Genomic DNA, 11,142 nt, shown 5'->3' with positions numbered 1-11,142 from the left:
AAATGCAAAGTGGCACCTACCTTTTTGTAGGTGGTTTCGCCCGTGGAGTCCACGCCCCTGTGCCCTTTCTTGATCGTCTGCGAAGAGTGCCCCGAGGATCCTGCCATCTAGGGTCCGGGAGCAAAAGGAAAGGCGACAAGAAAAACATAGGTCTTTTAAAAAAAAACATCTCAGACATGTGGCTGTGGATTTTTATTTATTCATTTGATTTAGGGCGGCTTACAAGGCCATTGGTAACATAAAAAAACTACAAAAACAGTAATAGCATAAAAACACATGGGATTCACTGCCACAGGAGGTGGCGGAGGCTACAAGCATGGATGGCTTCAAGAGGGACTTAGATAAGCATAAGAAGCAGGGACCCGTGATACTCGCGCGGGGGGAGGAGCTCCATGCGGAGGAGGAAGCAGCCGCAGGTGAGCCTTCTCCCCCCCCTTCCCCCCACACTGACGGTGAGGCCCGGGCCCACGAATCCTTCTCCCGCTCCCCCCCCCCGGCATTGGCGGCGAGGCCTGAGCGGCTCCCCCCCACGACCGAGAGCATTCTCTGCGCATGCGCAGAGAACGCTTTTACTTTTGGGGGGATTTAAATATTCCCCCGTATATTTTTTTCAACTTTTTAGATTTTTCTGCACTCCTGGGGACTGCTCCAAGTGTGCAGGAAAATCTCTCTGTCCCCCAAGTGCCCCCGATGTGCGGATTTAATTATCTGCACGGAGGGGGCAACTTGGCTGTTAGATATATAGATGATGATGGCTGCGCTTTGGAGAGGAACAAAGCAGCGAAAAGAACTTAGAGCACAGCCTAAGTGCTGCCTCAGGCCTGCCTTTACGAAAAGCAGGGCTTACCAAGTGCATAGGTGCTGACCCTTCTCATCTCGCCCTTCAGACGCTCCACCTCCTCTCGTATCTCCTCTTCTTTGAGTGCACTGCCATGGCTGAACATGGAAAAGAACTTGGCCTGGAAAACAGGAGTGGGAGATGGAAGAACTGTCTATATGAGACTAGGAACTTTGGTCTCATCTCAGGGGTGAAAGTAAATAGGCATGATGGGCCAGTACAGACCAGTGGTAAGGAAGCAGCTGAAGAGGTACCACCTGTTTTCTGCTTCAAGCTCCCAGAGAGAAACAGTACCAGTAAGAAATGTAAGCCATTTTCATCTCTGCTGGGCCTGATCTCCACATGCAGCAGAATGAGGCACAATGACAGTACGAACTATGCCACTTCATACCACACATGTGGGATTCCATGTTTGAATAATCCACTTTGTTGGGGGAGGGGAAGGAAGTCTCTGCAAGGAGAAGATTAAAGCATCTGAGTGAAAACTTTCTACCCTGTGCTGTGATAGATTTCTGGATTTTATAAAGGTAAAGGTTTCACTTGCTTGAAAGCTAGTCAAATCCAACTCTAGGGGGCGCTGCTCATCTCCATTTTTCCAAGCCAAAGAGCCAGCGTTGTCCAAAGACTTCTCCATGGTCATGTGGCCGGCATGACTAAACATCAATTTCTGGATTTTATAGATTTCTGGATTTTATAGGTACATTCGAAAATGGTATTTCCTTACCTGCAGTTTGAAGTGGTACAGTTCCTTCTGTTTATTTTATTTATTTTAAACATTTATTAGCTGTTTTTATTCTTTATGGCGCTCAAGGTGTCTTACAACAGAGATAAAATACATAAAATATAAAACATTTTAAAAACATAGAAACCAAATTTTAAAATCGACACAGAGTGCTGGACTGGATGGGCCACTGGCCTGATCCAACATTGGCTTCTCTTATGTTCTCTTATGTTCTTAACAGCCACAAGGCCTGGTGGTGGAAACTGCTGTCAAGTCATAGCTGATCTATCATGACCCCCTCAAAGGGTTTTCAAGGCAAGAGACGCACACAGGTGCTTTGCCATTGCCTGCCTCTGCACAGCAACCCTGGACTTCCTTGAGGTCTCCCATCCAAATACTAACCAGGGCTGGGCCTGTTTAGCTTCTGAGATCTGACGAGATCGGCCTACCCTTGGCCATCCAGGTCAGGACCATTCATTCAATCCCATGTGTACAAATAAGATGCTCCTTTCGTGCTTCCTTAACCATGAGAAGAAGAAGAAGAAGAGATTGGATTTATACCCCGCCCTTCACTACCCAAAGGTGTCTCCGAGCGGCTTACAAACTCCTTTCCCTTCCCCTCCCCACAACAGACACCCCCCGTGAGGCAGGTGGGGCTGAGAGAGCTCTTGACAGAAACTGCTCTTTTTTCAAGGACCGCTCTTATCAGAACTACGGCTTGCCCAGGATCATCCAGCCAGGTGCAAGAGGAGGAGGAGTGGGGAATCAAACCCGGTTCTCTCAGATTCACAATACAAGAACTCGTGGGCACTCCATGAAACTGCAGAGCGGTCGGGTTAGAACGGATAAAAGGAAGTACTTCTTCACCCAAAGAGTGATTAACACATGGAATTCACTGCCACAGGAAGTGGTGGGTGCTACAAGCATGGACGGCTTCAAAAGGGAATTAGATAAGCATATGGAGCAGAGGTCCATCAGTGGCTATTAGCCACAAGGTATAGATAGGGGCTCTGGGGCAAGGGATGCTCTGTCTTCTTGGTGCTTGGGGGGGGGGGTCAACAGTGGGAGGGCTTCTAATGTCCTGGCCCCACTGCTGGACCTCCTGATGGCACTGGTATTTCTGGCCACTGTGTGACACAGAGTGTTGGACTGGATGGGCCTTTGGCCTGATCCAACATTGGCGTCTCTTATGTTCTTATGTTCTTATTAGAGTCCGTGCACTTAACCACTGCACCAAGTTAAGAAGTTAAGAAGGCACACTGGCTCCCTTGTGGAACTGGGCAAAGGGAGAAGGATATTTGCTTGTGTCTATGTGAGAATAAGAAGAGCTCGTTCTGGGAATCGGGGGCAGAGAAGGGTCCACAGAAGAACAGAATTCCAGGCCAGAGGGTTTCAAGACCACAGGTTGTCCTAAGAATCCCCCTGGGGGTTTCTCAGTAAAATGACTAGCAATGCCCAACAATGCAGGTTGCCTGTGCGTGACCGTAATCCTTCGGTGATCAAGTGGAGGGCTGTATTCCAGGGCAGATTCTCACGCTCTGCAGGACAAAGGCAGGACTCGGCAAGTCTGCCAGAACCCCAAGATAAGCAACTAGACTCTCTCATCTCTACCACGGGAAGCTTGGATAGCACAGGAGGGGTGCTGCAGCGGATGCACAGCCCCCGTGGCAAACGACCCTTTCACGCAACGCGTGTTGGTGGGGGTCCCTTGCCCTTACTCATCGCACCCGTTTTCGGTCTTACATGGACTTGCAGAGCTTCAGAACTGGAGAGGGGAGGGGTTTTGCAGCACCTGGGAGCCCCTCCTCCTCTCCACTGGGTCTGTCCTGAACAGCCTGGAGACAGAACCTCCACCAGTTTGGTGTCATGGTTAAGTGCGCAGACTGTAATCTGGGGGAGCCGGGTTTGATTCCCCACTCCTCCACTTGCACCTGCTGATGTGACTTTGGGCAAGCCGTAGTTCTGATAAGAGCTGTTCTTGAAAAAAGAGCAGTTTCTGCTCCTACTTCATTTGTTGCAATCTGGTTTCCAATTTTGGAATATCTCTCGGGAAATGATGATACTCCCAAAGTAATAGACGGCCTAAGGCCATGGTAATTTAGATGGTTAAGGGCTACAATACTGATTGTGTTTATTACTCAACTGTTTACTTTTCATCAATTATGCTGACATCTAGTTGTACAAAAAATTCTTGGTCTGTATCTCACCAAATGCACAACGTATTCTCAAATTATTTCCTACTATAATGTACTTACACTCACAATTCTTAACGTTTTACTTACTTTGTCGTATACACGTAATGTTCAATGGTTTTTATCTCTTTGTAATATTGAATAAACCAATAAAATATATTGTAAAAAAAAATGAGCAGTTTCTGTCAGAGCTCTCTCAGCCCCACCTACCCCACAGGGTGTCAGTTGTGGGGAAAAGGAAGGGAAAGGAGATAGTAAGGCGCTCTGAGACTCTGAGTGAAGGGCAGGGTAGAAACTCAACTCCAGTTTGATGCAGTGGTTAGGTGCGCAGACTCTAATCGGGCAGAACCGGGTTTGAGTCCCCCACTCCTCCACTTGCAGCTGGCTGGATGACCTTGGGCAAGCCATAGTTCTGACAAGAGCTGTCCTTGAAAAAGAGCCATTTCTGTCAGAGCTCTCTCAGCCCCACCTACCTCACAGGGTGTCTGTTGTCTAATCTGGGAAAACCGGGTTTGATTCCCCACTCCTCCGCTTGCACCTGCTGGATTACCTTGGGCAAGCCGTAGTTTTGATAAGAGCTGTTCTTGAAAAAAAGGAGTTTCTGTCAGAGCTCTCTCAGCCCCATCTGCCTCACAGGGGGTGTCTGTTGTGGGGAGGGGGAAGGGAAAGGAGTGTGGAAGCCGCTCTGAGACACCTTTGGGTAGTGAAGGGCGGGGTATAAATCCAATCTCTTCTTCTCTTCTTCTTCCCTGGCCTGCTTGTAAGCCCCTTGTGAAGCCGGGGCAGCAGGCTGCACATGCTCAGTCAATTCCCCTGAAACCTCAGGAGAACCAACAATCTCACGAGATGTCCCCCTGCACCTGCAGCCTCTTCTCCCCTCCCACTGCCCTGCCTGAACTGCCAGTGGCTGTGACCGAAGAGGGGCCTTAAAGGGCCCATACGGCATCACTGCTGCCCCCGGATCCCTCCTCCTGGCTGGCTTGGCGGCTGATGGGTGTGGCTGAGTCGGAGCCTTAAAGGGCCCATCCTGCAGTGCAGCCATTCTCCTCACCGCCACTGTCCCGGTGGGATTCCCCTTCTACTGCCGGGACTGAGAGTTCCCAAGTGGGCATCCTGTGACTCCTGGGTTAGTCCGGGAGGGGCCAGTCCCGGCCTGCTCCTGGACATGTGCATTCCGCTTTCACCGCTGCATATCGGCAGCAGAAGGCAGCAAGGCAGTGTGAGTGTGCACGTGTGCCCTCTGCTCCCGTGTATCCCTGAAGCGCCTCGATGGAAAGTCCGCAAGAGAAGCACAGTGCAAAGCCGTGGCGTGCTCAGAAGAGTGACGCCTGCGGCAGGAAAGGCACCCCATACCTCCCACCAGGGGCTTGACTGTGTAAGACCAGGCAGGGCCTTGGTCTTGGGACACTTAACAATTAGGCCGGGTTGCCAACTCCATGTTGGGAAACACCCAAGAAGAAGAGAAGAAGAAGAGAAGAGAAGAGATAGGATTTATACCCCGCCCTTCACTTGGAGTCTCAGAGCACCTTACAAACTCCTCTCCCTTCCCCTCCCCACAACAGACACCCTGCGAGGTGGGTGGGGCTGAGAGAACTCTGACACAAACTGCTCTTTTTCAAGGACAGCTCTGCCAGAGCTTGTGACTGACCCAAGGTCACGTCAGCAGGTGCAAGTGGAGGAGTGGGGAAACAAACCCGGTTCTCCCAGATTAACCACTCTACCAAACTGGCAAGTTACACTCTCCAAAGCAGCCATTTTTTCTAGGATGACGGGTCTTTGTCTGGCGATCAGCTGTAACTGAGGAGGGTTGCCAGACCCCCCCCCATTGTGGAAGGAGGCAGGGTTCCCCCGCTGCCAATCAACCGGGGGACTTACAGATGAAAGAGGAAGGCATGGGCAACACGGCTGGCAATATGGCGACATCGCTTCCAGTGTGCACAGGAAGTGATGTCATCACGCCAGTGACCGCTCTGGTATTTGGGCAAAAACTCTATGGTAGAAGCCATTTTCTCATACAGAGTCCCCCCCCCCCAATACCAGAGTGTGGATGTGATGTCACAGCGCGATGAGGTCACTCCCGGTGCACGACAGAAGTGACGTAGCCTCTGTCCCTCTCCTGGTAAGTCCCCACCCCCCGGATCTCAGCCTGAAGTCAGCCCACCCGGACACCTGGACAGAAGAAGGACCGAACTAAAATCGGTTTTAGCGTTCGTCACGCAACGGCATCCAAAGCACTCTCTCCGCAACTCAAACAATCACTGACTGTTCTGGGGTCTCGTTGGCAGAGGTGTTTGCACCAGATCACGGCTCTGATGAAACAGTGTCTTGGTGGCTTACGGGGGTCCTCTTGGCATCCTAGTTCTGGCTGGCTGGGCGTTGGAGAAAAGGCTGAAAAACTCAGGGCTTTAAACCCAAAGGCCCTCTTGCCTGCTCCTCGATCAAGTTCCCAGTCCCTGGTTTATGATACCGTCAGCGTTCTTCTCGCAGCACAAAGACCTCTTAGAGTGAGTTAGAACACGACTGATCGATTTTAGAAGAGTCTGACTGACCTGTCAGCCCTAGCAAGGAATGGGAGAATACACACACACACACACACTCACACACACACACGCACGGGCAGCCCCTGAAGCTTACCTCGAGTGACTTTTTCAAAGAATTTGCTCCCGGTGCCCCTAGCAGCAAAACAGAGGAGAAAAAGATCAATTAGTCAGTTTACCTAATTGCACAGCAGATGTTATACCCAAATCAATTCCTCACTCGCGGGAGGGACAGGGACTTCTTGTTCTCTGATAAAGATCATAAAAAGAGGCCCCCGCTGAACACAGAGAGGTTCCTTTAGGCACCGAGGAGTCCATCTAATCCCCCTTTAAATGCCCAGACAATCTCTGCTGAGGCCCACCCACCCCCACCTCATGGGAATGGTCTGCACCATGAGTTCACGAGGGCTCCTGCCTTTTCTCAAACTGTGCAAAACTGAATTATTCAAGAGAGATTTTTTGCACAGGGAATTGGGCTGCACTGTAACAATATGGTTCATAACAAAACTTGGGGTAAAATATCAGGGACTGTAGACTCCACTGCTGTGTATACTTCGTACTATCTGTCGGTATAAGTAGGATTATGCATGGGAAAGAGCAGGTAGAGAAAGAGGTACTTTTCTCCCTTTCTCACAAGACAAGAACTCGTGGGCACGCAATGAAACTGCAGAGCGGTCGGGTTAGAACGGATAAAAGGAAGTCCTTCTTCACCCAAAGTGTGATTAACACATGGAATTCACTGCCACAGGAGGTGGTGGCGGCTAGAAGCATGGATGGCTTCCAAAGGGAATTAGATAAGCATATGGAGCAGAGGTCCATCAGTGGCTCTTAGCCACAAGGTATAGATAGGGGCTCTGGGGCAAGTGATGCTCTGTCTTCTTGGTGCTTGGGGGGGCGGTCAACAGGGGGAGGGCTTCTAATGTCCTGGCCCCACTGCTGGACCTCCTGATGGCACTGGTATTTCTGGCCACTGTGTGACACAGAGTGTTGGACTGGATGGGCCTTTGGCCTGATCCAACATTGGCGTCTCTTATGTTCTTATCCTACGGCGGTAATTTTTACTTCCGTTGACTGTGTCATGTTCTGTTTCCTCTCTGGCGGGTTTCCAGATCTCTACAAGTCAGATCCCTATTCATTGCCTTTTGGATGTCCCACTCTGTTGATTGTATTAATTTATTCCATGTGGTCGTGCTGATTTATTCTATGTGGCTCAGTGGCAGGGCATCTGCTTGGCATGCGGAAGGTCCCAGGTTCAGTCCCTGGCATCTCCAGTTAAAAAGATGAGATAGTAGGTGATGTGAAAGGGCTCTGCCACAGACCCCACATAGACGCTGCCAGTCTGAGTAGACAATACTGACTGTGATGGACCAAAGGTAGGGAGGGGCTGTGGCTCAGTGATAGAGCATTGGCTTGGCCTGCAGAAAGTTCAATCCCCAGCACTTCCAGTTAAGAACATATAAGAAGCCAATGTGGGACCAGGCCAATGCCCACAAATTTTTGTGTTGTGAGAAAGGGAGAAAAGTACTTCTTTTTCTACCTGCTCTGTCCCATGCATAATCTTATAAACCTCGATCATGTCTCCCCTCAGTCGTCGTTTCTCCAAGCTAAAGAGCCCCAAGCGCCTTAACCTTTTCTTCATAGGGAAAGTGTTCCGACCCTTTGATCATTCCAGTTGCCCTTTTCTGCACTTTTTCCAATGCTAGAATACCCTTTCTGAGGTGTGGTAACCAGAACTGTACACAGTACTCCACATGAGGTCGCACCATTGATTTATACAGGGGCATGATGATATTGGCTGATCTGTTTTCAATTCCCTTCCTAATAATCCCCAACATAGCGTTTGGCCTTTTTTATTGCAGTCACCCACTGTGTCGACGTTTTCAGTGAGTTATCTACTACGACTCCAAGTTAAAAGCACCATGCAGTAGGGTGATGGGAAAGACCTCAACCTGAGACCCTGTAGAGCTGCAGAGATGGGATATGGCTCAGTGGTAGAGATGCTGCTTGGCAAGCGGAAGATCCCAAGTTCAATCCCTGGTGGCATCTCCAGTTAAAACGGACCAAGTAGTAGGTGATGTGAAAGACCTCAGCCTGAGACCTTGGAAAGCTGCTGCCAGTTTGAGTAGGCAATACTGACTCTGATGGTCTGATTCAGCATAAGGCAGCTTCATGTGTTCAAGTGTATCCACCTTGAATGACAGGGAGAACGGCAAACTAAGAGTAATATAAATAAAACCAAGAAGCAAACCCCTGCTTGTAGCCCTCGCTACCTACACTGACAGCGGATTTCACGCTTTAATCAATTTAATTTGCAGACCACGAACTGTCAGTATCAAGAACCAGGGTAAAGCTGAAGTAGAACGTCAGCACATTCACAGTGCCAAAAGACAATCTAAACAACATTCCTGAAGAGTTTTCAGTCCACGTACAGAACAGGTTTGCATTACTAAGTTCAACTGAACATGAACAGGAAGAACTGTGGGTTGAAACCGGAGATATTATCAAGGAAGAACGCGCAAAGGCTATTCCTGGAGCCAAAAGAAATGAAGAGTCTCAATGGACGACCTGACGAAACTCTTAAAATTGCTAAGGAGACACAAGAGGCAAAAGTAAAAGGAGGCTGAAATAGAATCAGAAGTCTAAATGCAGTGTCCCGGCCACTTGCACGTGGAGACAAAGAGAGCTATTATAATAACTGAAGTAAAGAAACAGAACAGAAGAACAAAAAAGGAAGGACAAGAGAGCTGTTCCACAAGTTCCCAGAAAATCAAAAGGAAATTTAAAGCATGGCTAGGCATGCTGAAAGATCAAAATGGAAACATATTAACTGAGCAGGACAAAATTAAACAACGAGAGAAAAGATGGGAACAATACATTGAAGAACTATACAAAAAAGATGAAAGGATGACAGATCCCTTCCAAAGAAGAACCTTTTGAAGAAAATGAAGTGAAAGGCACACTGATAGCAGTGTCGCGCAGACGTGTCGCGCAGTCAGCGTCACCGGATCAGCTTTCCACCAAAGATCCAATTTGCACCCTGCTAAGATTCCACTGTAGTAAACCACACTCACCACAGTCCTTGTGGTAAACTATATACAGTGATTTATTTACAATATATTTACAGCTCTCTCGGACCAAGTGCTCCGCCATACGCTCATACAAGAAGAAGGACACACACTGTACGGACTGCGTACACTTATATACACTGACCAGCCAATCAGCTTACTACTGAGTCACTGTGCGATTGCTCAGCATAGCTCCAGTCAGAACCGGTTTGTGCTGGTTCTCCTGACTGTCAGACACCTGTCAAATAGATCGGCATGATCACACAGTCTGAAGCTTATGACATTCAACAAGCAGTTGGGGGAAACCGATCACCCGGAGTAGAAGGGATACCAAGCCACAGAAACAGACTTCGTCAAAACCTTAACAAGATTCTGCCAACAAATATGGAAAACAAAACAGTGGCCCACATACTGGAAACACTCAATTCACGTTCCAACTTCAAAAAAAGGAGACCTCGCTGTGGCAGCTATTGGACCATCGCATTAATTTCTCGCATGAGTAAAGTGATGCCCAAATCTTACGAGAAAGACTTTCGCCATGTACAGAACAAGAAATGCCAGATGCTCAAGCTGGATTCAGAAAATGAGGAGGTGCTAGAGATCCTTCCGCAAGTTTATGTTGGTTATTGGAGCGTACGAGAGAATTTCAGAAGAAAATCAGCTTTGTGTTTCATAGACTACAGCAATGCTTTTGACCGTGTAGGTCAGGTTGGTTTAAAAAGAAAGCGGGTGTGCCACAACCAGTGCTCCCTCTAAGCTGAGCTAGTGTGAGCCACCTCACAGTTTTTTAGCCTCCGGCTCACACATTTTGGTCTTAGCTCAGGAAGGAGGGCTCCAGAGCAAACTAATTTATGCAGTAGCCAAATCGCTCACTCACCACTTTAATGCCAGCCCCTCACAAAGTAGAATTTTCGCTCACAGGACTCCACAGCTTAGAGGGAGCATTGCTCCAGACCAAACTAATTTATGCAGTAGCCAAATCACTCGCTCACAATTTTAATGCCAGCCGCTCACAAAGTAGAATTTTTGCTCACAAGACTCCACAGCTTAGAGGGAGCATTGCTCCAGACCAAACTAATTTATGCAGCAGCCAAATCGCTCACTCACAACTTTAATGCCAGCCCCTCACAAAGTAGAATTTTTGCTCACAAGACTCCACAGCTTAGAGGGAGCATTGCTCCAGACCAAACTAATTTATGCAGCAGCCAAATCGCTCGCTCATAATTTTAATACCAGTCGCTCACAAAGTAGAATTTTTGCTCACAAGACTCCACAGCCTAGAGGGACTGCTGGCCACAACATCTGATTGTTTTGATGCGCAACCTGTACTCCTGACACAAGGCTACTGCCAGGACAGGATACAGAGAAACAGAAGGGTTTCCAGTTGGCAAAGGTGTCAGACAAGAATGTAGATCATCGTCCTGTCTCTTCAATCCATATGCAGAACGCATCATAAGGAAAACTGGGTCAAATTTAGATGAACATGGAGTGGAAATTGTGCCAAAATGGAAATCAAAACAATGCCCCACTGACTGGAAACACTCGATTTACATTCCAATTCCAAGAAAGGAGACCTTAAAGACTGCAGCAGCTATTGAACCATTGCATTTATTTCTCATGCCAGTAAAGTCATGCTCAAAATCTTACAATGAAGACAGTTACCAGGTGTGAAGAAATGCATTTTCCCCCCCTTTGGCGGTTTGAAATGAGCAAAACCTTCACTCTGAGTTTTAAAAGGTTTCTCTCTCTCTCTCTCTCTCTCTCTCTCTCTCTCTCTCTCTCTCTCTCT

At 48.4% G+C, this 11,142-nt stretch overlaps 1 protein-coding gene across 2 annotated transcripts in view; it reads right to left on the bottom strand.

Annotated features, from left to right (window-relative positions):
* PIP5K1A (phosphatidylinositol-4-phosphate 5-kinase, type I, alpha) overlaps positions 1-11,142 on the bottom strand; it is a 119,057-nt gene that overhangs the window by 68,151 nt on the left and 39,764 nt on the right. For both annotated transcript variants that reach the window (XM_015424512.1, XM_015424513.1), the window contains exons 2-3: positions 6,386-6,423; positions 21-107 (exon numbers count right to left, since the gene is read on the bottom strand). In XM_015424512.1, coding sequence (XP_015279998.1) covers positions 21-107; positions 6,386-6,423 — 125 coding nt within the window. The remainder of the gene's footprint in view (positions 1-20; positions 108-6,385; positions 6,424-11,142) is intronic.

Source organism: Gekko japonicus, unplaced genomic scaffold (genome assembly GCF_001447785.1).
Source record: "Gekko japonicus isolate JY-2015 unplaced genomic scaffold, Gekko_japonicus_V1.1 scaffold142, whole genome shotgun sequence".
In the NCBI taxonomy this organism is placed as follows: domain Eukaryota; kingdom Metazoa; phylum Chordata; class Lepidosauria; order Squamata; family Gekkonidae; genus Gekko; species Gekko japonicus.
Note: the sequence above shows the minus strand (reverse complement) of the source record. Positions and strands in the feature narration are given on the sequence as shown.